Source organism: Ailuropoda melanoleuca, chromosome 2 (assembly GCF_002007445.2).
Source record: "Ailuropoda melanoleuca isolate Jingjing chromosome 2, ASM200744v2, whole genome shotgun sequence".
Classification (NCBI taxonomy): Eukaryota; Metazoa; Chordata; class Mammalia; order Carnivora; family Ursidae; genus Ailuropoda; species Ailuropoda melanoleuca.
In genome coordinates this window covers 36,461,649-36,488,059 of record NC_048219.1, presented here as the reverse complement: position 1 = coordinate 36,488,059, position 26,411 = coordinate 36,461,649, and the positions used below count along the sequence as shown (strand labels likewise).

The 26,411-nt window shown below is 36.4% G+C and overlaps 1 protein-coding gene across 9 annotated transcripts in view; it reads left to right on the top strand.

Moving 5' to 3' along the window:
• Positions 1 to 26,411, top strand: part of DOCK7 (dedicator of cytokinesis 7) — a 211,715-nt gene that overhangs the window by 96,787 nt on the left and 88,517 nt on the right. For 8 of the 9 annotated variants that reach the window (XM_034653591.1, XM_034653595.1, XM_034653593.1 and 5 more), the window contains exons 15-20: positions 3,685 to 3,802; positions 7,132 to 7,202; positions 10,950 to 11,088; positions 12,056 to 12,157; positions 19,293 to 19,379; positions 23,770 to 24,001. In XM_034653591.1, the coding sequence (XP_034509482.1) occupies positions 3,685 to 3,802; positions 7,132 to 7,202; positions 10,950 to 11,088; positions 12,056 to 12,157; positions 19,293 to 19,379; positions 23,770 to 24,001 (749 nt within the window). Of the gene's footprint in view, positions 1 to 3,684; positions 3,803 to 7,131; positions 7,203 to 10,949; positions 11,089 to 12,055; positions 12,158 to 19,292; positions 19,380 to 23,769; positions 24,002 to 26,411 lie in introns of those variants that run through there. The other variant, XM_034653600.1, reaches the window with a different exon arrangement.

Sequence of the window (26,411 nt, the reverse complement as noted above, 5' to 3'; positions counted from 1 at the left end):
CTCTCAATTTATAGAAAACACAGAGGAATGTGTTAAATGTCACTATAGGGATGCAACCAATAAATTCTAGCCTCTGGAAAAATTACACAAAAATAGTCCCATTTCTTCAACAAATATATTGTAAAGGTAGAAGATGAAAAGAATTCCCCACAGTCAACTAGGTATCTCTTCCTCCCATACTCTGTGCATACTTCTCTCACAACATTTTTGTGAAGTGGTCTGTTATAGGCATTTCTGTCTCATTAGACTGTCTGTTCCTCAAGACCAACAAATAGCCTCTTAATCTTCCTTTATTTCCCTTGCATGTAACATGGTACCTGATGTTTGGTGAGTCAGTAAATACTTCTTGTGCAGATTTTATTTGATGCCTTTGGTGGTTAATCAGTCATAGTCATCTTTGCTCTTTAGTTCTTTTGATTAGGAAACTGACAAGTCATAACATTTCCTTATTTGCCTTTTTCACTTTTGACTATTTGGACTACAACTGACTCTTCTCCACGTCTTTAGTGACTTTTAGATTGTATGCTTATTGTTATACACACCTATTCTCCCCCCATCGAAATTACTTTATTGTTTTATCTAATTATAAAGGTCATGTTCTCACTGTAAAAATATTCAAACAAAATAGAAAAGTATAAAAAAGGAACTTGAGTCTTCACTCTTAACCAGGAATATCCTTTTATCCCTTTCTTTCTTTCCTCCCCTTTCTTCTTTCCCTGCCACCCCCCGAACTGTCCTCTTGTTGATTGACCCCTCTGTCATTATGTAATGACCTTCTTTGTCTCTTATTATAGTCTTTATATTAGAGTCTATTTTGTCTGATATAACTACCCCAGCTTTCTTTTGGTTTCATTTGCATGGAATATCTTTTTCCATTTCTTCACTTTCAGTCTGTGTTTCCTTACATCCGAAGTGAGTCTCTTGTAGGCAGCATGTAGATATGTCTTGTTTTTTTACCCATTCAGCCACTCTGTCTTTTGACTGTAGAATTTAGTCCATTTACTTTTAAAGTAAGTATTGATAAGTATGTACTTATTGCCTTTTTGTTAATTGTTTTCCATTTGTTTTGTAGTTTGTCTCTGTTCCTTTCTTTTCTCACTCTTTTCCTTTTTGGTTTGATGACTTTCTTTAATAGTATGCTTAGGTTCCTTTATTTTTTGTGTATCCACTCTAGGTTTTTTGCTTTGTGGTTACCTTGAGGCTTGCACATAATAACTTGTATCTGTAACAATGAATAACAACTAAAGTTTGACCCAGTTTTAAGGTTTTTCATTTTTACTCCCCTCTCCCATGTTTTATGTTTTTGATGTCATATTTTACATTTTTTTATCTTGTGTATGCCTTAACTAAGTATTATAGTTATTTTTACTACTTTTGTCTTTTAACCTTCATACTAGTTTTATAACTGATTAATCTGCTACTTTTACTATATATTTACCTTTCCAGTAAGATTTTTTCTTTCAGGGGCGCCTGGGCGGCACAGCGGTTAAGCGTCTGCCTTCGGCTCAGGGCGTGATCCCGGCGTTATAGGATCGAGCCCCACATCGCTCCTCCGCTGTGAGCCTGCCTTCTTCCTCTCCCACTCCTCCTGCTTGTGTTCCCTCTCTCGCTGGCTGTCTCTGTCAAATAAATAAATAAAATCTTTAAAAAAAAAAAAAGATTTTTTCTTTCATGTTTTCTTATTACAAATTAGCACCTTTTCAACTTAAAGAACTCCCTTTAATAGCTCTTGTTATGCCAGTTTAGTGATTATAAACTCCTTTAGCTTTTGCTTGTCTGGAAAATTCTTGTCTCTACTTTACTTTTGAATGATGACTTTCTTGAGTAGAGTGTCCTTGGATGGAAGTTTTTTCTTTCAGCACTTTGAATGTATCTTGCCACTGTCTTCTGTCCTGTAAAGTTTCTGCTGCATGGTCTGCTGATAGTCTTATTGGGGTTCCCTTGTAACAAGTTGTTTTTCTCTTCCTGCTTTTAGAATTCTCTCCTTTTTAACTTTTGACATTTTAATTATAATGTGGCTTGGTGTGAGTCTTTTTGTGCTCATTAATTTTGGAACTCTCTGGGAGCTTCCTGGATCTGGATGTCTTTTTCCTTCCCAAGGTTAGGGAAATTTTCAGCTATTATTTCTTCACAATTTTCCATAAGTAGCGTATGTCACTATACATCCTGCTAACGAACCTGCCTTTTTTCTTCATCCAACATGCTGGGTATCTCTTTCTACATCAATAAACATTGCTGCACGTTGTCATTTTGCAGACTCTGTAGTATTTCTTCTTATTAATACATATTAATTTAATTAATTAGAACTGTGCTGATGAACACTATATTTGCTCACAATTATTTGTAATTATTCTCTACTACAAAAAATGTTATAGTGAATTTTTTTAATACATCCATTTGTAGGTATGTGTAGTTATCTCTTTAGACTAGAGGCAGGTTTCGTAGGTCAAAGATTGTGTTCATGTAGAATTTCTACATTGCCCTACCATGTTCCAGAAAATTTTGACCTCTATTTTCATTGCTTCAGCAGTTGATTAGCAGGGCTTTGTTATACTTGAAGTCTTGTTCATTAGCTCTCAGCACTAGTCTTCAGCAAGTAACTCTCATTCTTTATCTTTTTTTTCTTCTTTTTTTTTTAGCCCTCTCTTTTGTGTCTTTTCTTGAATTATTTATCTTCTCTGTGGTGGCAACAGGGACTATTAAAGTTATGTAAGATGCAAGTTGGGCTTGAAGTAAAATAAATGCAGACTAACGTGATTGTCTTACAGCAATTACCAATACTGTTACACCTTGCATATTATCATATGTGTTTTTGAACAAACACTGTGGAATGTTATACCTCTTAAATCCTTGATCATGTTTACATAAAAGTTTCATCTATAAATGTCATCCCCTTTTTATCTGCTTGGAGAAACTAACATAATACATTATTAACTTTTTTTTTTTTTAAAGATTGATTTATTTTAGAGAGAGAGCATGTGGGGGAGGGGCAGAGGGAGAGAGAGAGAGAGAATCTCAAGTGGACTCCCCGCTGAGTGCAGAGACAGGGCTTTATCCCATGACCCTGACATCATGACCTGAACCAAAAATTAAGAGTTGGCCACTTAACCAACTGAGCCACCCAGGTGCCCCCACAATTAACTTCTTTTTTTTTTTTTTTAATTTTTATTTATTTGTCAGAGAGAGAGAGAGGCAGGCAGAGAGAGAAGCAGGCTCCCCACTGAGCAAGGACCCCAGTGCTGGACTGGACCCTGGGATCATGACCTGAGCCGAAGGCAGACGCTTAACCGACTGAGCCACCCAGGCACCCCCGCTATTAACTTCTTAATAATGTTTTAGTCCATACTCATTTATTTCCCAGAATCCTCTTGTATAAGAAAGAGCTTGTGTTTTTAAGTCTGACTGACCTATATTCTGATTTCAGCTTTGCTGCTTACTTAGTTGTATGTGAACCTCACTTAAGTTTTCTAGGCTTCAGTTCATCTGCAAAATTGGGGTATATTTGATTGCTATTTTTGAATGATTGCTCTAAGAATCAAATAAAACATTGGATGTGAAAATAGTATAGTGGCTAGCAAATATTAATAATTAAGTTTTTGTTCCATCCTTTTCTTTTGTGGCATGCAGGAATACATACCATTTTTAGATATATACTCACTATCATGTATACTATTGCCTTCACAGAAATCTTCTCTACATATACCCTCAGAGTCTCAATTTTGCCAATCGCCAAGGTTCTGCAAGAAATATAACAGTGAAAGTACAGTTCATGTATGGGGAGGATCCAAGCAATGCCATGCCGGTAAGAAGTGTTCTTTACTTTTCCTGTTCTTCATCTATGGTTCAAATAAACTTTTTTTTTTTTTGGTATTACTTAGTTGGCAGCTCTAAACTGGAAATTAATATGATCTCATAAACGAAGTTTCTAACTGCATTACTTCCTGTACAGATAGTACAGGTTTACTTGAAGTCTTTTTTAAAAATTTATATTCAAATTCCGGTTAGTTAATATACAGTGTAATTTTACTTTCAAGTGTACAACAGAGTGATTCAACACTTCATATTGAAGTCTTAATTATTGACGACTTGGTTGATGATAGTCACTCCCAGAGATACAAAGATGAATAAGACTTGTAACCTAGAGGATGAGATAAACACATAAAATTCTAAAATAGTGCCTTTCAAAAGAGGATCAGAACAGAATCACCTCAGGTACTCTAACAAAGCACAGATGTATTTTTTCTCTATTCTTGTCATCTGTGATTCTGATTCTTCTCCTTTAGAATGAAAGGCCAGGAAAGGGAGGTGTAAAGTGACGGGCAGTATATGAGGCTGTAGTATAGGTTGAAAATGTTCCCCACGTGATTCTAATATGTATGATTTTTCCCATGTTTGTTAAGAAATCCTGGTAATAGTGCATATTACACTTACCTGGGGAGCTTTTAAAAATACCAGTGCTCAGACTGAATCTTACTCCAATTAAATTATAATGTCTGAGGGTGGGAACTAATCATGTATCAGTATTTTTAAATCTTCGCAAGGGATTACACTTTGCAGCCAATATTGAGAACCAGGGTATTTGCTAAGTATTAGAAGATTGCTATACGGATTCAAAGGCATAGATGTACATTAGTAGGAGAGAGTGCCTTGCCAGGGTAATAGGCAGGTCTCACCTGGAGGAGGTTTATCTGAACTAAAGCCAAAGGGGGTTAAAACGTAAATGGCATTGTCTTAGACAGTGGGGGAAAGAAAGCAGCTCTCTCAAGTTGGAGAATGTCATTCAACAGTGGTACAGTGGTGAGTTGCCAGGGAGCCAGAGCAATGTAATATAAGTCAGAAATACTAGCCTGAGGCCAGACTGGGGAGATTCTGGATTGCCCAGATTGTCGTTTACGATTTGTGGAACATTAATGTACATTCTGTGAAATACAGTGCAAGTTCCATGAAAGCAGATTTTAGGCTCAACTAAAGTTAGTAACATATGGAGTAGGAGAATGACTGTCGCTGTAGATGTTCGACCTCTGAGAACCCTAGTGGAATGAAAATGGGCTTTAGAATAGGTGCATTGTTAACAGAGTTTTATTTTAGCCTTCTGTGTCAGTCATTAAATCAAGTTCTGATTTTCTACTTACTAGGAAAGCTGTATATTTTCTCTTTTCCTGTTGTCTCTGTTTCATCAGCATTTATAGATCTTGACAGCAACAAGCACAAATTATTCATCTTTGTATTCTTCTATGGCAGCTGTCTCAGATCTTTGCATATCATACACGCTGAATAAATATTTGTTGGTAAATGTAGAATTTATTTTTGAGGTTTGAAATTAGCATTTCATGTTCTTTATTAGTTTTTTATTTCTGCTGAAGGAATGAATGTACTATCACAGTTGATGAAAAGATACTGGATTGTGAAAATAGGTGCTTTGTTATAGGTGAATTGTCACATGGATTTGAGCGTATGACAAATGTAGTATATGTAAGATAATTTGTTGTTATTGTTTGCCTAACAAACTCTTCCTTGTCTTAGCATATATATGGCCTCCTCTGCAGAATTCCAGCTGCATCCGGCCACATTGGCAGTTAGACCACTCCCTCTTTTGGTGCTACCATAGCATCTTCTGGTTTCTTTTATGGGCCTTATCACTTTAAGATTATATGTTTATTTCTTCATCTTGTCTACTAGATTGTGAGCTCCTTGAGGGCAGGGACCATGCCATGATTGTATCTTGATGCTTGTCAGAGTGCTTGGCACAGAAATGATGCTCAGTTTGTGTTGATGAATGGTTAAAAATACCTGTCATATGGTCAAAAAAGGGAACACTTTCCACTTTTTTATCATTCATTTATGAAAATAAATGAGTTACTTTGTGAAAAGTGATAGCTTCTCGGGGAAAAAAGGTACTGCAATCCTTTCATTTGTGTATTATTAGTCATATGAAAATGAATACTTTTCTGTTTATCCTAGTGGCTGGTTGAAAGTATAGAAACACAGACACATTGTCTTGGCTTAATTTTTAGAAAAATAAGGACTACTCAAATGGATCCTAAGATAATGTCTTGATCATATAACATTGATATGATAAAATCATAAACTTCAAAATCTGGCATTGGAACAACATTTTATAAAAATATGGTAATGTATTCTTAGCAAATTGATGAAATTAGACTTATCTAGGAGAGTCATAATTATTACACCTTTACACACCCTTAAAATAAAAGGACCTGCTTGAACTGTTACAAAAAGAAACACAAATATCGGTTAATATGTTCTTTTTATTTATGGATGGTACCAATTAATGCCTTTGTATAAGATATAAAGTTTGAGTTATTTTACCAGTTGTGTTGATGGAAGTGTGATGATATGTCCATGTACTTATTTCTGCATATGTAGAGATGGCTGGCCAGACATAAGAGTTTCACTTATGGCTAGTTAACATTGCAAGCCTAACTATCTCACATAGGAATCATAAGCCATTTATCTAACCAGCTGCCCTAATTAACTATAATATTGGTATTAGAACTCAAGAGGCAGATATGCAGACTGAATTATTTTACCTCTAACCTTTCTCCAATAGGGTTATACTTTTTTTGTTGTGGTGGATTTTTTTTTTTTAAACACATATGAAAGAATATAAGAATGGCCTCCTCCTTCTTTATAGAGTAGCTTGTAAGGAATAGTGGAAGCAAAGGATACATAGCTTGACCTAAAATAGGATTTTTAAAAATCATTTATAAATAATTTATATTTGACTTATAGAATGATTACTGTTTTAGTGGAGAAGCCACCAATTTATAGTAGATATATACTACCATTCTAAGACCATATTTCTTACATAAATTTCCAAATGATACGCTACATCCAGATTTTAAAATGAATTCTTCACCTTCTTTAAGAAAAAGGAAATATGGGTAGAAACTTTTCAAATGTTTGAATGTCAGATGGGTCTGTAGTTGAAAAGAAATTTACAACTAAGCAATTGAACTTATTAATGAGCGTCAGTAGGCACATTGTTCTTCATTGGGCTGATTTTGCCCATTGTTCTCCAATAGTTATTAAATCAGACAAATTCTTACATAGATATGAACATCCAGCATTTATTACAACAAAGTTTCAACATGCTGTTATTTGTTACAGGTAATCTTTGGTAAATCTAGCTGTTCAGAATTTTCAAAGGAAGCCTATACAGCCGTAGTATATCATAACAGGTACTGAATTCAAATATTTCTTTCAAAGTTACTCACTTCTCAGTGGCATTGTTAGCATTCACGTTAGTGTGTTTACCAAATGCTTTGCTGCACTGAATGTGCAAATTCAAGACAGCTGACATCAGAGTTAAAATTTTCAACCTGTAGTTGCATATTTTCCGTAGACATCAAATATAAGACTTTGTACACAAACCATCTTTTGTATCAAATTCTCTGACCCTTTCATTTTTATTATACTGTTATTGATTATCATTGTGGCCTGTGGTCCTTTGGACTTTCCCTGTTATTTTACCCTCGACACTTTGTAGTTTTACTTAACTCTTTACTAAGCTTAGAGCCATTAGTCAGTTAAATTGGTAGTGTTCGCAAAATCTAATAATCCTTTGACTTAGGACCCTTCCAGTTTACTTCTTTTGGAAATTTTTAACTTTGGGTAACTTTTCATCTCTGCTTACTTTCTTTTCTTTTCTTTTCTTTTTTTCTTTTTTTTTTTGATTATTGAATGCTGTTGGAGAAAAATCACAAAATTCTACCAATCAAGATGATCACAAATTGACGTCATTTTATCCATATGATTGGGCTGAAGAAATTCATTTTACTTTATTTCATCTTCTTTTCAGACCCACCACTCTTTGGTAATCTTGTCATCATCGCTTTTTTACCCTCTGTCGTTTAGTAGGATGTATTTTAAGCATTTCTCCTCCTTTCTCTAGAGCCTACGTATTCTCTGTTTGCCTTACTCTTGGCGTTCCTACTTTATTAAGTGGATGGAGACCATCCAACTTGAGAACCATCCACTTGTCTCCTCTTTATCTCTGATGATCTCTGCACGGGTCTGCCTTACCTTCTGGTTCAAGGGCAGTCGGGGTGCACACCTGGCTCAGTGTGAGTCTTTCCCCTCTGCTTTCCTCCAGTTTCATTCTTGCTCTTTCAGAGTGTGACTCCATCACTTAACCCTTCTCTTGTCCCATCAGTCCCTAGTTCACTGGCTCCATCTCTTACTGTCAAAAAAAGCTTAAGTCTTCTGTACTTAAAAAACAACACAAAGGTCTGTCTTCAGTGTTGTTGTGTAGCATGGTTTTTCCCTGCCCTCCTTAAAACTTTATTCTCTCTCACCCTTTACTACCCTCTTTGTTTCCTCCCATCTCTGTGGACAGTTTTTTTTTCCTGTGGTAATTACTCGAATTTTTCTTTTTCTTGCCTTTTTTTTTTTTGGTATAGACATTCCATACAAAACACCAAGGTTTCACCCATAGCCGTCTTTTTCTATACTTTACTCTCCGTAAATAATCTTATATGTATTTCTCAGAGTTAGAGTCAGTGAAAATGCTACTACTTTTTATGTGGATTGTTCCCAACTCTTTATTTTCAGTCATAACCTTCTTTGTGAGGTGTAGACATATATTTTTAGTGGCCTCTTGGGCATGTTCAAGGTGCCCTGCTGCCTTCTCAGTTTCCATGTGTTTATCACTGATCCTCTTCTGGACCCTATCTCTGTCTGACTCTTATTAATTTTTATTAATGGTATCACAATTTTTCCAGTTCCTTTGATTCAGAATCTAAAACATCCTTGCTTTCCTTCTTCTTTTTTTAATATCCAGTCATCCTTTCCATCTTGATGATTTTCTTTTTGCCTGATTACCAAACATATTCTGTGCTGTTCTGTTTCTAGGCTTTTCTTGGATCCCTTTTTCTATTATAATACCAGTTCTCTCTGTTGATTGAACTCCTACTCATTCTTTGAGGCCCATCTCATATAGTTTCCTAAACACAATTCCCTGATCCAAAGCTTGAAATAATCTGTTCAGTTCTCTCCTTGAAGCACTTAACCTTATATGCTCTAGACCAGGGGTTGGCAAACTTTTTCTGCAAAGGGCCCAGTAGGTTTGTTTTAGGGCTTGTGGGCCATATGGTCTCTGTAACAATTACTCAGCCCTGCTGTTATAGTGCAAAAACAGCCATGGATAGTAAGTAAAGTTGCAAATGAATGGGCATGGCTGTCTTCCAATAAAATTTTATTTATGAACACTGAAATTTGAATTTCATGTAATATTTCAAATGATATGTTATTCTTTTTATCTTTTTTAAACGACTTAAAAATATAAAAATCATTCTTAGTTTGTAGGCTATACAAAACCAGGCAGTGGACTGGATTTGGCCTATGGGCCATAGTTTGCCAACCCCTGCTTTATAGCATTGCTATTGATATGTGTCTGTCTTATTTATACTTCTACTAAATTATATATTTTTTGAGGGTAATTATTTTTTCATGTTTATCTATAAAACCACCACAAAAATAACACAATACTTAGCATAAAGGTGAACAATTAAAAGTACTTGTTGATGAATAACTCATAGATGCTTAATTTTCCATAAAAGCCTTCACATAGTATGATTTCAGAAAAGAAATGAACTAAAACATTCAGTACCAGGAAAGATATTGATAAAGAAGGTAGTAATTTCTTAAAGTATCTCAATTTGTAGATATATCTTTATTTTTGTTGCTCTCAGCATTAGTAGAATTAAAATGACAATACTGTCTAACATCGTTAGTAAATTCAACTTTCTCATAATTCAGTGGTGATTAGTGAGATCAGTAATAAGATGCATAGCATCTTTTATTCACCAAAATCATCAAATTCTCAAATGGCTAGTATTAATTATCTTTCTTGTAGGTATTAAAAGCCTCATCTACCTAATATTTCTGTGATCAGATCTACAGTTGTTAGTGTTTTGAGGCTTATTTGAAATGGAAAGATACTAGACTTATTAGCATCAGAGGAAAAAAAAACTCCTAAATTGTGGAACAGGCTTCACTTTAATTATTTGGAGCTGTATGGTTTGGTTGCATTTTCGTTGAATATAACTCTGAGATACTAACTGAATATGGAAGGTTGGGATGCTAAGGTTCTATCCCTTTTAAGTCTATATCATAAATAGCAAGGGCACTTTTCTATAAAAATGCTTCTAGGGACCACTCTCAATTAATATTGAGGTGAAAATGCCATTGGTTTGATCAAATATGATCAAAATATGTTGTATTCTTATACTGGCTGGGAGCACTTCTAAACTGTGCGACAAATGCAATTTGTAGGTGTTCCCTGATTTTTTTCTTTTCTTTTTGTTTTTTTTTCTCTTTTCTGAGCTGTCAGTGCGTTAGTTTTTGTTTTATTAACATCTGTTTCTTTAGCAATGGAATAATTGATATGAAATATTCCATTGAGAGCCCAACTTAATACTAAGTTGTCTAGAGATACTTGTTTTTTTCTTTTTTTACAAAAAGATAATACATACTAATCTTTAACATGAAGCTACACTCCTATCATAGAAAAATGTTTTTTTATGGTATGGTTTTAAAATATCTGCTTATAAAAACTCCTATTTTTTTTCTATGTAATGTGTATCAGAATATAGAAAGCCTTGACTAGTCTGCTCTTTTATATAATTTCCAATCGAATGGAGATCTCGGCATCATGGTGGTGATTATTAATGAACTTTAGAATAGTAGGATTACCCAGCCCTTTAATAAAAATGGGATGAGAAATTTCAGAAGCAGAGGCAGCTCACTCAACTGGAAATAGGAGTTAGTTACTTAAAACTTGGGAATAGAGAAAAATACTTTGTACTAGAAGAAAAATTAAGCATGAATCCTGAAATTAACTTAAAACTTACTCAAATATACAAATGCAATAATTACTTATTTTGACAAATTACTGACTATTGATTTGTTTTGTTTTTTGTGTGAAGGTCTCCTGATTTTCATGAAGAAATCAAGGTTAAGCTCCCTGCTACTTTAACTGACCATCATCATTTGCTTTTTACTTTTTATCATGTTAGTTGTCAACAAAAACAAAATACTCCTCTTGAAACTCCTGTTGGATATACAGTAAGTATATTTTTATTTAATATTTAGCTCTTCAATCTTAAAAATACAGTATTTGAGATGTAGTTGTTGTTCATTATTACTTGAATGTTCCTTATCTGATTCCCCGTAGTGGTTAGAAAAGTCATCATAATAAGAAAATACTCATAATGTAATCAGTATAATTAATTACCTAACATGTGTAAACACTTCATTGTTGGTCCTGATTAGTATGTGTTTACCCAACAATACAGTGTAAATATATTAGTTTTAAGGGTTCTTCAGAAGAGAATGGTTTCAATGTAAAATGATTAAAAGAAACCCTTGGCCATTAAAATTCTTTTGGCTTTAATTAAAGGCAATTAAAACAAGTATTTTTTGAAAATCATGATGATTGAATCGCAAGGGTAAACCTAAGGTGAAGGATATGGATGTCATGGTGTGCTGTCACAACTTTGTCGGAAAAATCATACTGCTACCCAAAAGAGAAAAATCAACATTTGACTCAGGTTTTTTTGTTTTGTTTTGTTTTGGTTTTTTTTTTGGTCTCTTGCAGTTTATGAAATGAATTTTGCTAAATGTAACAAAATAAGTTTATGTTCATGCTTTTTAGTTTTGTTGTCAACATTGATGTTTAATCAAACCTTTCCCTATATACATTGACATTATTACCCCCATCTAAAATGGATCCACTTTGTGGGCTTTTTCTTCTACTCCAGCCTTTTCTGGGATAATAAGGACCCCCTAGATTTAAATATTGCATGGTTAGTTAGTAATAATAATGTTTTGGGGATCCTCCTTAATAAAATACTGTCAGGGAAGCTTTCTTTAGAGGAATCATGAAACCTATTATTATTTAATTAAATCTCCTTGGTGTTTGGTGATACGAGACAAATTTGGCTCATACCAAGTTCTTAAAACAGATTTTCCAAGTAATTTACTTTTGTAACAAACATATTTAACTTAATATTGTTTCCTTTTTAATTAAAAGTGGATACCAATGCTTCAGAATGGACGATTAAAGACTGGGCAGTTTTGCCTACCAGTTTCACTGGAAAAACCACCACAGGCTTATTCTGTACTATCTCCTGAGGTCAGTATCTCTCATGTTGAAACTCTCCAGATGGAATGAAATTATTTTTTTCATTACAAAGGTGTTTTTCTCAAACAAGACCTTGCTATTCTATCTAGAAGTATGTAGATAATGAAGTAATAATATTGTTTTCTCTTAGAGTTAAAATTAGTCTGTAGAATACTTAAAGCTTTTAATCTAAGTATTTAAAACCAAAATAATATGTGAAATATGAACTTAAAAGGCAAATTTAGAGAATTTTCATATTGTAACATGAAAAGCGTTACATAAATATATATATATATTTTTTTAGTAAACATTTCACTGAAAGTCTGGGGGAAGGAGTACCAACAAATTTTTTAGAATATTTTTGTAATTGATGATTATCTATGTGAAAGTAAAGAAGCTATAAACATGCAATACAGGAGACATTAGCAGCTGTAATGATGACATATGTGATTTGAAAGAAATGACTTGAAAGAAACAGAAACATTGGAAGAATCTCAATCAAGAATCAGTAGCCACTATTCAAAAATCAAAGTGCTTTATGAGAGAACTGTTACATGATGATTTGAACATGACTGTATGCATTAATCTGAACTATGTCTTGGGAATGTTCTCCTGGTGGCATTTATTTTCAGAATACAACTTGAAAAATATTCACAAATAAATTTGTATTGTTTTTATTTTTAAAAAAACAGAGGCAGCAGAGAGCTCCTGCTCTGACCTCCTTGCTTACTTCTCTTTGTCACTTACTCTGTCCCAGCCACACAGCACGGCGCCTTGGCTGTTCCTCAGTCGTGCATTCCCATGTCAGACCCTTTGCACTTCCTCTGCTGGCGGTGCTCCATCAGCAGGCCATCTTCTTCATTTCATCCAGATAGCTGCTCAGATCCTGCCTCTTCAGAGAGTGTCTCTGAGCGCTTCGTTTTCAGTGCAGCCTCCACCATTTTCTTATCCCTTTACCTCGCTTTGTCCTCATAATACTTAATCGTTGACTTTATACTTCATATATCTTTGTTTATTTATTATCTACAGAGTATAAATTCCAGGAAGGTAGGGACTTCGTCTTTCTTTTGCATTGCTCTATCTGCAAGTACTTTGAATAGTGCTTGGCTCACAGCAGGAGGTCAGTAAGTATTTATTATAATTAAATCAGATGAATGAATAAAGATAGTAGGAAAGAAAAATGACTCCTTCCTCTCCCCCCCCCCACCAAACCTTTCATTCAGTTTTCCAGGAACACATCTTCTCAGTAAAATCAGATAGTTTTCTGTCAGGGATTGCATTCTATATTGCAAAAGGAAATATTTTAAAATCTGATTTTATGGAAGTTATGCATTTATTCTTAATTGATTTGCAAATGCAAGGTCAGCTTTCTATAGGGAGGCTGGTGGTTTTCTTCTAGCTACTATGCTGTGTATGTTCATATATAAAGAATATGGTCATGATTTGGATTTGACTATATATGTATAGTACAATTGATATGTTATTCAGTGTTTAAGCTTTTGTATTTTTTTAAATTTTGTTTATTTATTTGAGAGAGAGAGCACAAGTGGGGATGGAGGGGAGGTAAAGGGAGAAGCAGATTCCCGCTGAGCAGGGAACCCAACAGGAGACTCCATCCCAGGACCCCGGGATCATGACCTAAGCCAAAGGCAGACACTTAAAAAAATTGTGGTAAAATATACATAACATAAAATTTACCATTGTAACCATTTTTAAGTGTCCAGTTCCATGGCATTAAGTGCATTCACTTGTTTTGAAAACTAGCCTCTTAAAACTACTTTTTAATTGAAGTATATGTATGTCTAAACAATACATTTTTACTTCGCTTAATTTATGAATTTAATGAAAATGGTATTGCGCTGTATATAATCCTCTAGGGGACTTGCTTTTTTTATTCAGCATGATATTGCCAAGACTTAGTGTTTCTTTATGATCACATATAATGTTTATATAGCGTATCTGTATTTTGCTGACATTTCATTGTACTTAGAATATAATCTAGGTTTTTCCCTATGACCTCCAAATCTCCAAAGGATCTTAACTCTTCCACCTCTTTAACATCATCTTCTACCATCCCTGAGCCCCTTCTTCTACACTTAACAGCTGCTTCTAAACTTTTTCCTACTTCTGAGCCTTTGAATTTTATTTCCTCTTTCTGAATTTCACATGGCTGGATTCTTTTCATTATCAGAATTTTCTATAAAATATTACCTCCTCAGAGAGGTCTTTCCAACCCTTCCCTCCACCACATTGCTGATATACTCTATCATTTTTAATTCAATTTTATCTACTTAATACTTACCACTATCTGAAATTATTGTTTATTTCCTTATTTTTCTCTATAAGAAATGGTGGATAGGGGCGCCTGGGTAGCGCAGTCGTTAGGCGTCTGCCTTCGGCTCAGGGCGTGATCCCTGTGTTCCAGGATCGAGTCCCACATCGGGCTCCTCCACTGGGAGCCTGCTTCTTCCTCTCCTATTCCCCTGCTGTGTTCCCTCTCTCGCTGGCTGTTTCTCTGTCACATAAATAAATAAAATCTTCTTTTAAAAAAATAAAAATAAAAAATGGTGGATAGGCTCCCTGAGGGCAGACCTTATGTTTGCCTAGTACCTAGAAAATTGTCTAAAGCCTTCAATACATATTTGTTGTATGAATTTAAAAAGTTACAGTATTGTTGATATTAGCAAAAACTAAAAAATGAAAATTTTGTTGTGACCATATAGAATTTCTCAAAGTGATTAGCCATTTGGCAATGATGACTATCTGTTCTCTTCTCTTCTCCACAGAAACATTGGCCATTTCTCTGCATCTCCCTCATCCCATTCCCCCATTGTGGGAGGGCAGGCATTTCACTGGCATGTGGAGAGAGAGGACTCTGGGCTGTGAAATACAAACCCATTTGCCAAATCCCACCATAGTTCCTCCCATTCCACAGCTTGAGTGCCATTTTGCAATGAATCACCAATGACATGCAGTAAAGAATATAACCTAGCAACCTTTTAAAAAAGTATTTTTAATATCTCATTTGCCCAGGTTCACTGGGTATTTCACTTCTCTGACCTAGGTTAGAGTTGGGCTAAATCTGTGACATCCTGAGTAGCTCACTAATTTTAACTACGTTAGTTGAATGCGGTTGATATATCTGTGTCCTCATTTCTACAAAGAGCGTACCAGGTTTTACCAAGCATAGTCAGGACATGCCATGCCAACACCGATGTATTAAATATTAACATGGAAGTGTGCAATATATAACTGTAGTATTTTTATTTTTATTTTATTTGTTTTTGTTTTTAAAGATTTTATTTATTTGAGAGAGAGAAAGAGAGAGCATGAGTTGGGGGGGAGCAGAGGGAGAGGGAGAAGCAGACTCCCCACTGAGCAGGCAGCCTGATGTGGAGCTGGATTCCGAGACTCCAAGATCATGGCCTGAGCTGAAGGCAGATGCTTAATCGTCTGAGCCACTCGGGCACCCCTTATTTTTATTTTAAAATTATTTTATGTTATTTAAATTCAAGTTAGTTAACATATACTATGTAATATTTTTAATAGATATATTTTGTTTCTGTCTGAAAAAAAGGAAAAAATTATTATTGGTATTAGCAAAACATAAAAAATGAAAATTACATGGCTCACCCAAGAATTTAATTAAGTATTAAAGTATTACATCCATATTAAGTATTACATCCATACAGTGGTGCAGTAGTTAAGAACAGTAATACAGATTTTAATATCCCAGTAGAACATTCATTCATTTATTTATTGATAGGGAGAGAGAAGGTTTTTTTGTTTGTTTGTTTGTTTTGAGAGAGAATGAGAGAGAGAGAGAGCGCACGCATGGTGGGAATAGGGTTGAGGTGAGAAGCAGGCTCCCTCCTGAGCAGGGAGCGTGATGCGCGACTCAATCCTGGGACTCGAGGATCATGACCTGAGCCAGAGGCAGTTGTTCAACCAACTGAGCCATCCAGGCACCCGGGAGAGAGAGAATCTTAAGCAGGCTCCACACCCAGTGTAGAGCCCGATGCAGAGGTCATTCTCACAACCCTGAGATCATGACCTGAGCCAAAATCACAAGGAGAACACTCAACCTACTGAGCCACCCAGGCACTCCCCAGTGGAACATTTAGAATAAAAATATAAAAACAATATAGTGACAACCAGACTCGCACCTCAGGTACACATCAGTAATTGGGTGATAAATACTTTGAAAAATATACACGAGGTTTAGCAGGGTTAACATTTGAAGGGTAGGGATTGTTAAAGTTTTTATTGTTGCCGTTTCAAATCTCATATACTTTTGAAAGGCGGCGTATTATTATTTTCAGGGTTTCATTCCTGGCCTCACCATTTATTAGTTGTGTAACCTCGGGTAAGTTTCTTAAGCTCTCTGCTACGGGCTGAATTATGTCTCCCCACTCCCCACCTCATCCCCCCCACTGCAACCCCCAAATTCATATGTTGAAGTTCTAACCCCCAATGTGTGCTAGTATCTAGAGATGAGATCTATGGGAGTTAATTAGGTTCAAATGAGTTTTATTTTTTTATTTTTTTTATTTTTTAAAGATTTTATTTATTTATTTGACAGAGAGAGAGACAGCCAGCGAGAGAGGGAACACAAGCAGGGGGAATGGGAGAGGAAGAAGCAGGCTCATAGCAGAGGAGCCCGATGTGGGGCTCGATCCCATAACGCCGGGATCACGCCCTGAGCCGAAGGCAGACGCTTAACCGCTGTGCCACCCAGGCGCCCCTCAAATGAGTTTTAGATGAGGTCAGGAGGGTGGGGCCTCATGATTAGTGCCTTAAAAAGAGACATCAGAGTCCTCTTACTCTTGTCTGTGTGAAGACACAGTGAGAAGGTGGCCGTCTGCAAGCTAGGAAGGGTTTCTCACCAGAAACTGACCATGTTGGTGCCTTGATTTTGGACTTCTAGTCTCCAGACTGTGAGAAAATAACTTGCTGTGGTTTAAGTCACCCGGTGTATGGCATTTTGTTACGGCAGCCCCAGCCGACTAAAATATTCTCTGTGCCTGAATTTTCTTCTCTGTAAGTTGAGAATAATTAATGCTTTAAGAAAGGGTTACATTGGGGATCAAACGATAGTAGTCTGTAGAGCACTTGGAGTGGTGCAAGGTACGTGAAAAGGGCTAAAGAAATGTTCGCAGCTATGATGGCATTTCTATTGCCACACTGCTTATTAGAGCTTTAAGACAGCAGTTCTTACCTTTAGCATGCATCAGAATCACCTGGAGAGTTGTTGCCATGCCAGCTGCTGAACCTCACGCCGGAGTTTCTGATGCAGCGCCTCTGGGTTGGGGCTTGTTTATTTACATTTCCGAGTGCCTACATGACGTTTATGCTGCTGGTCCTCAGATCAGACTTTGAGAACCACTATATTTAAAGCAGTCTGTGTTCATTTTATTTGCGTATCCTGTTCTTTTAAGCCAAAAGCAAGTGCTTTGAGTTGAAAGAGCTATTACTAATTCTTGCTTTGAATAGTTTCAATTTACTTCACCTTCTTTCTTTTACAAAAGTTTCAAAACCTGTATTTACCTCAGTAGAGACATTGCATTTCTTACCAACTTAGTGTTGACTTTTGTAAGAGAGAACTGACTTTAGTTGGTTTTCTTTTCTACACGTGATAAAAAAAAAATGAAATCATGGGGAAGCCTAAAATATTTTTTTTCTTGAGACTTTCTATTTCACAGATATTTGTAATTGCTTGTTGAAGCCTGTTTTTGTTGTTGTTTTTTGTTTTTAATGATGGTCCAGCATCTGTGTCATCTTAGTTTTGTTGATTGCCTTTTCTCATTTGAGATTTTTCTGGTTCTTAGTGTGATGCAAGATTTTTTATTCTATTGAAGACCTCTTGGGTATTATGTTAGGACCTCAGATCTTATTTAAACCTTGGGGTTTAGCAGTAGGGGGAGGCACTATTGCCACATTCACGCAACAGGTAAAGGGCACATTCCTCACTTTGCAGTGGTTTTAGGGTGCTTATTAATGGATAGAGGTGGGACTTCAGGCTCCCCACGAGGCCTCCGCTGACACTTCCCTGCATGTGAGGAGGAAGGGGCACCTTGGTACTGCTCCTGCTTGGCTTCCAGTGACACCACAGTTGGTATGCGTGCTTGTTTACCACTGGGCTAGGACCAGTTTCCATCTCTATCTTCTCTGATACCACCCAGTGTGTTGGGGGGTGGGGTGGAGAATCAAGGTACCTCATTACTGCCAGCTGAGGGTGGACACCTGCACCCCCTACTCAGCCTGTGGAGGGTGGGTGGGGCTGCAGCTTGTTTCTTTATGTTTGGCCAGAGTAGTGCAATTGTTGGCTTTGATCAGAAAGAGCAGGCTTTTCTCGGAGCTTGTTTTTGTCTACTCTGGCGTTTCTGGGTTGCCAGCTTTTCTAGCGCCTAGTCCAGGATCTATGAGGCAAAAAATTGAACCCAGGAAACACTATATTTCCTCACATCCCGAGGTAGTCGTTTGCATTCTTCTTTCTACCTTTCAGTGTTTATTTTGTGTATCATGTTCAGCTGTACTTAGCAGGAGGAATAGAGGGAAGTGATGTACTCTTTTTAAAAATAACTTTTATGATAAAATGTTAATTAACTTTACTAGCAATGTACATCAGAAAAACTTTTCTAACCCTTAAAACAGAATTCCTTTGCTGTGAATATTTTACAGCCTTATTAAAACAAAACAGGCATTTTTTACAAGAAAAAACAGTATTATAAACCATTAAAATGATACTGTAGATGTGACTATATTGATATGAAAAGAGATTCACAATATAATATGTGAAAAACAGGTTTAAAATAATGTTTTGTATTACTTATGCAAGGGTAGGGTGTGTATAAAATACATGTGCACAGAGGAAGATTTGGAATGATATAAAGGGGTATGACTTTGGGAAGATAGAATTTTGAGTTGATATTTTCTGCTTTTTCTCCTTGAGCCTTTTAATTCTCTTGTAAGAAACAATGATTTTATAATAACAAGTTTTACATTAATTTACATGTATAATAATATATTTCCATAGGATTTTTCCTCATTGAGGATATTTTTCTCTTAAGTTTTTTGTTTTCAGAATTTCTAATCAACTTAAGTTTTATCTGTGCTAATTATATTTAATATATTTAATATCTTACAGGTTCCTCTGCCTGGCATGAAATGGGTTGATAATCACAAAGGTGTTTTTAATGTTGAAGTTGTTGCTGTTTCATCTATCCATACACAAGTGAGTTTTAATAATTTTTATGATCAATTTGCACATGAGTGAATGAACATATTATCTGCTACTTAAATCAGTTTCATTATCTGGTGTAACTTACAAGATTATATGTCAGAAATGTATAGATTTAGAAGCTACTTTTTAAAGGAATCAACAAAAGCCTTTTAATTTCTACACAAGCAGACTGCTCTTCAAAATGTCATGGACTTCATTTTGAACAATTCAGTGACTTTTTTTTTTTTCTTTGTAAGTTTCTGGTACATTACAGAATTATAGTTGAAAACCATCATCTAACCCATTTTATTCCTCATAGACTCAGGTATTTCAAATGTTAAGAATTTGTAGGGATCATTTGCTCTGTAGTCTTCACTGTTTATCTGGAATATGCCAGGCTCTCCTCAAAGCCTGTATATTTACTCTTTATCTAGCTGGAATACTTTTCCTCCTGACATGCACTTCTTTTCAGTAAGACTTCTGCATATCTCAGGCCTTTCCTGGAGACTTTTTTTTTTAAATTTATTTATTTGAGGTGGAGGAGAGAGCATGTGCGTGAACACACAGAGAAAGAGGGAAAAGCAGACTCTCTGCTGAGCAGGGAGCCTGATGTGGGCCTTGACCCCGGGACCCCAGGATCATGACCTTAGCCAAAGGCAGACGCTTAACCAACTGAGCCACCCAGGCGTCCCTTTCCTGGAGACTCTTAAACATAACAGCCCTATTATTCTGTATTATCTTACCCTACAGGTGCTACTGCTTCTAGCTCTTACCTGTATTCTTGAACTTTTGCTTTCTCTTACTGTGTGTATAATATGTATGTATGTGTATATGTATGTGCGTATGCATTTATTTATTGGTTCTTTCCCCATTAGGCTGTAAGTTCCATGTAGTCAGGGATGTTGTTACCTGTCAAGTAAAGAAACATCCTTTCAAAGACCTTACAGTGTAATAGGGGAAAATATAAAAATAATTGCAGTACAATAAAGTTAGTACTGTGTTAGATGTATGAACGAAATCTTTTCAAGAGTAGAGAGTTGTCTGTTCTGCTGGGAACTGATATGTTGTATTGATAAGTAGGCATTTACCATACAGAGAGAGGGTGGGCAATTCCGATGATAGAATGCAAGTGCAAAGGGATAGTAGTCTAAGGACAGGCAAGTATTCTGGAGTGAATGTAATTTATAGTGCGTGGGGAAATCGTGATAGATGAGAAAAGAAGACCAGGCTGGTAACAGATTATGAGGGACCTTGAATGCCACAGAATTTAGAGTCTAGGTAGGTGGTGATTTCTAACCTAAATAGGAAAGATGAGAGAAGTAAATTTGGTTGCATGCTAAGAGAGATTATGGAGATAATGGAGAGGATTCTGGAGTTACTGTGAGTTTATTTTTGAGCCTTTTGAGTTTGAAGTGCCTATGTACTTCAGATAAAAATATCCCAAGGCAGTTGTAATTAATTTCAAGTTTAACATTGAAGGTGGCAGAGTAAATAGCTGAAACTATACTGGTGAGTGATTATCCAGGGAGAAAATGTAGAGTGAGAAGAGGCAACTGTTTAAAATGGAATCCAACTTGAAAAGGGAAGGGGTGGTATACAGAGATTTCCAAGGCCACCCTCAACTTCAAGGATTTTCTAACAGAACTCACAGGACCCAGCATACAGCCATATTCACAGCAGTGATTTATTTTAGTGAAAGTTAAAATCAGCTAAGGGAAAAGAGGTCAAGTCCACAGGAAAGAAAGCACAAGCTTCCAAGATCCTCTCCTAGTGGAGTCACATAGGGTAAGTGGAAGCGGCACGTGTGAAATGTTGTCTATCAGAGGGTACTCATTCCTTAGAGACTTAGTTCCCAGGATTTTTACCGTAGGATGTAACATCGGCATCCTCTGCCTATCACATTCCAAAATTCTCGACTCCCAGAAGGAAAGCACATTTTCAGCATAAACCATGTTGCTTGCACAAACAATTTAGGTATAGTGAGTCATCCCTTATCAGTTGGAACTCTCTTGAAATCCAAGTTTCCAGATGCCATCCAAGGACAAGTTGTGTAAGCTGGCCTTCCAAATAATAGCAGTCTTAAGCTTGCTATGTTGACTCTTTTCTGTAGTGAAAAGTAGGGAAAAATAAGACAGAGCACCTCCATGTTATGTTTTAAAACAACAACAACAAAAGGTAGTAAATAGGTTTTATTTAGAATTATACAGGTAGATCTCAGTAAAAGAATGGCTCCAGTGGAATGTTCTCTTTTCTGGTACTGGGTATTTTACTTTCTTTCTTTTTTTTTTAAAAGATTTTATTTATTTATTTGCCAGAGATAGAGACAGCCAGTGAGAGAGGGAACACAAGCAGGGGGAGTGGGAGAGGAAGAAGCAGGCCCATAGCAGAGGAGCCTGATTTGGGACTCGATCCCAGGACCCCGGGATCACGCCCTGGGCCGAAGGCAGATGCTTAACTGCTGTGCCACCCAGGCGCCCCTGGATATTTTACTCTTTTGATAATGATAAGATTGATGTTACAGTGTACTGTTGAAATGTATTATTTCCCTTAATAGTATCATATCTTCTTAAGTATAAAAACACATTATTCTTCATGGTTTTTTTTTTTATTCCTATAGTCATTATTAGTTTTCTCTTTTTAGAGTTGGTGGTATATTTATCTTTTACTCCTAACTTTGTTTTTATAGAGGCAGATACATGTGTTATCTTTATGTGACAAAGGATTGGGGCAAAATATATTATATAGATGATTTAGAATCTATAGAATGTAAGGGAAGATAAAGTGGAAATATCTACTTTGTAGTACTCTGGCATTCACAGTCCTGATGCGTAATACTCAAGATTTTATAAATTTTTGCCACTATGTAAAATAATTTCATCATGTATTGTCTTCTTAAAAGGATCGACTGAACACAGTAATGTTTCTTATAATGTTTTATACTTTGCTGGTAGCTCTTTGAAATTTACTGGATATATAGTTAGGACTCAATAATTTTTTATTCATTTAAATCCTACATATCAAGGGGCGCCTGGGTGGCTTGGTCGTTAAGCGTCTGCCTTTGGCCCAGGGCGTGATCCCACGGCTCTGGGATCAAGCCCCGCATTGGGCTCCCTGCTCCGCTGGGAGCCTGCTTCTTCCTCTCCCACTCCCCCTGCTTGTGTTCCCTCTCTCACTGGCTGTGTCTCTCCCTGTCAAATAAATAAAATCTTAAAAAAATCCTACATATCAAATTAGAACAATATTAGAACTGCAAATGTGAATGAAGGTGTTCAGCATTATTGTCTTAAAGTTTATTTTCACTATTAACTAAGTAAAAGTGTCCCAGAGTTCCAACAGACTCCTCACATCTCCTTGATCAGCATTATACACATGGTCACCACAATACACATCTCACCAGTAGGTGTAAAGCAGGCTGGGGGAGCAAGCATCTGCCCTGGGACTGGACACGTGATTGCTTTAAATAAGACTGGTTCTGTTAGTGTAGAAGGAGGTTAAATAATAGCAGTCAGGATTTAGTCAGGAGGTGGAAATTGCCAGTAATTCGAATGGAGACAATTTACATATAAATATTTGTTAACTGGGTTAAAGGTGATTCACTAGTAAATGGGATACAAGAAAATTTGGTGATCGTAACAGAGATAGCAGTTGCAGAAAGTGATATGGAAGGAACTTGGAAACCTAGAGGAGGGTCCTGAGGTTCGGCTAAGAATCAGACCTCTCAGGAGAGGACACCGCCGCTACAGACACACATTGCCTGCTGTGCCGTGGTGTGGAGGGCATCCGCTAGGGAGCAAGAGCTGCCATTGCTGGTGTGAACACTGCTGCCCTGTCCCTCACCTCTGAACCCCAGCATTCACATTTGCTAGCTGCTGTCAGGAAAACAAATAGGAAGGAAGGCTGTTTCCTGAATTCTCTGTGGTCAGAGCCTAACCACAGGCCAGCTGGCAAAGGAGAAATGCATTGTGAAGAGTCCAGCTCCAGTATTACAAATTGTGGCAAAGATGGTGGGTTTGGATGGAGCTGAGAGGTAGTAAATTAATAATGGGCACAGGCCTTGTCCTGACAGACCTGCACGGTCATTAAGTTCTAAAACAATAAGACGGACTCACACTGGGGGGGAAAATCCTTAATTAGTATCAGTAGAGTTCTGAGTAATCGAAAGTGTTCAAAATGGCCACTTAACAATAATAAATGAGAATAGATATAGTGTTTAATTGGAAACGATGTTTGTATATACTTGTGTACTTTTTTGTATTATTAATTTATATGAGCTGTTTTATATAAAATATTTCACATATTTATACGAGCTATTTTATATAAAATATTTTATATTTATATGGTCCAGAGTTTGGGGAATTTACATTTATAATTGGTTAGTGCTTTTGTTCCTTCTTTGTTTTAGGATCCTTATCTTGATAAATTTTTTGCTCTGGTCAATGCTCTGGATGAACACATGTTCCCAGTCCGAATTGGAGACATGCGGATCATGGAAAATAACTTAGAAAATGAATTGAAGAGCAGTATTTCAGCATTGAATTCATCTCAGTTGGAACCAGTTGTCCGATTTCTTCATCTTCTGCTTGATAAACTGATACTTTTAGTTGTTAGACCACCTGTCATTGCTGGCCAAATAGGTAATTTTTACTTATGTTTGGGGAATTAGGAAATTTGTAACTTGGCATTTCTAGCTTTTGTAGAAATAGAATCATGGTTTACTATTTGTTATCTATGTGGACTGTGTTTGATTTTGGGGAGGAGAGGGTGGGGTGTTACTTGTTTCTGATGCCAGAAAGTAACTTTCTTTTTTCTTTGTTTTTATAAAATGTGCCATATGGACTTCAACTCAGATTATGGAAACAAATTCATTTATCCACTTACCAAATATTGATTAAGCACTTACTATGTGCCAGACACTGATAGACTCTGTCCCAGGCTTACTTCCTGATTTTAAGGATCTCACTGACTATTTTGGAAAACAGCAAACAGATAAATCATTTTGCTTTTTACATGATGTGTGATTTACCTAGCCTACATTTTTACTCATCTGCTATCCTCTATATTTAAAATAGCTGTTCTTTTCTTCATTAACTCAAAATCTCTATATTCTCGTTTTCTTCTGTGTTATTCTAGAATTAGAGGTATTCCTGTTTCCCACTCTTTCCAAGATTTGTTCCTCTGCTTTGCCTAATAGCTTCCACCCAAATCCTGCAAAGTAGTTGAGTTTGTAAGAAAAACACATTATAAAAATTTTGTGTTAAATGGTTGCACAAAGGAGAGGAGTGTTCAGCTCCTTGGAATTTTATTTTGGGGGGACTTGTTAGTAGAGGTGATTTGTGGGTCAAACATTTAAAGATGAGTAGGAGTCTGACAGGTAAATAACTAGTCCAGGGAGATGACATAGTATGTGCATGGTATACAGACAGATAAATGAACTGGGAAATTTGGGGGGAATTGTAAGTAGTCATAAATTAGAGGGTTGGTGATTAATGATGATATTGGCGGTGAGGGAGATGAAATGAGATCTTCCATGACACTTTAGGGAATTGGAACTATTTTTCTATAAGGAATCAATAGCTTTTGAAGGGTCTGGTCTTAATTAGGGAAGTAATGTGACTCAGTTTGGCTTTTATAAAGATGAGTGTGCTACATGGAGATGGGTTGAGAGTGGGAAAATCTGGAGGCAAAGAGACATTTTTAAATTAGGAATCTTATAATTTCATACAACAAACTATGAGGTCCTGCCAAAAAATGAGGTGACAGTGCGTTGGAGAAGAGGGGTGGGTTAAGAAATATTGAAGAGCTATTGTACAGAGTACTGTCACAGGAGTCCTAGGAGAAGGTTTTAAGAAAAAAATTTAGCACCATTCATTTTTGTAGATAATGTAAGTAAAATAATAATGCAATAGTAACAGACATTTGCACAGAACTATTATATACCAGCAATATCACTATGTGCTTTATTTATATTATTGTATGAAATGCTCACAACTCTATGTGTAGCTATTATTACCACTGTTTCACAAATGAATAGAGTGATGAACATAGTGCTTGGAAAATCGGCTAAGGATTCACACCCAAGCAACTGACTCCAGAGTCCCAGTCTTATCTACTAAAGAGGTGTCCACTGGTGAAATTAACAAGAATTAGTCTAACAATGAAAGTAGAAACCAGATTACAGAGAATTTAGTAGTGTATAGTACATGATGAAAGGAATATAAAATGTATATGCTATTCTTCAAAGAAATTCAGTTAGAAGAGGAAGCAGGGTTGATTATGGCATAAGAATGGAGTCATTTGATCATGTTTATGTGCTTTGAGAAACTAGTGGAGGGGGGAGAAAAATATAAGCGGTGCTAGAGGGTTTAATGAAGCAAGTCTGTAGGACAAAAGTCAAGTGATCATTGTTGTATAGGAGAGGAGCACTACTTCCTTTGGAAGGGAAATAAAAATGGTTTCAGATTGGATAAATTTGTAGTATAGAGGTGAGGACTTTAATACATTATAAATTTCTACTGTGAGATAAAAAACAAAATATCCTGAGAAGGAGTTAAAATAGACCTGAGTTTTGAAAAGGATTCTGATGGTTTGGAATAGCTACTGTGAGGAAAAGGAAGAGGAAATAAGCAGGAACATAGGTAGAATTGCTACAGCCCCCTTAGGCCTCTGCATCTCTAGTTTCTTTTCTAGTTCAGTATATATAGATTAATCTTCCTACATGACCACTTTTTTAAAGATTTTTGAGAGAGAAAGAGAGCGTGAGTGGGGTTGGGAGGTGGTGGTAGGAATGGGAGAGGGAGAAGCAGGCTCCCCGCTGAGCAGGGAGCCCAACAAGGGGCTCGATCCTAGGATGCTGGAATCATGACCTGAGCTGAAGGTAGACGTTTAACAGACTGAGCCACCCAAGCATACCTTCCTACCTGACCACTTTATCAGATTATTCCACTTTTAGGAGAGTTTAATTGGCCTCATTTCTGTTCATAATTTCCTGTCTTGATTAAATAAATCATAGACTCTGAGGCTTTATTGTCCAGAATGGCTGTTTGT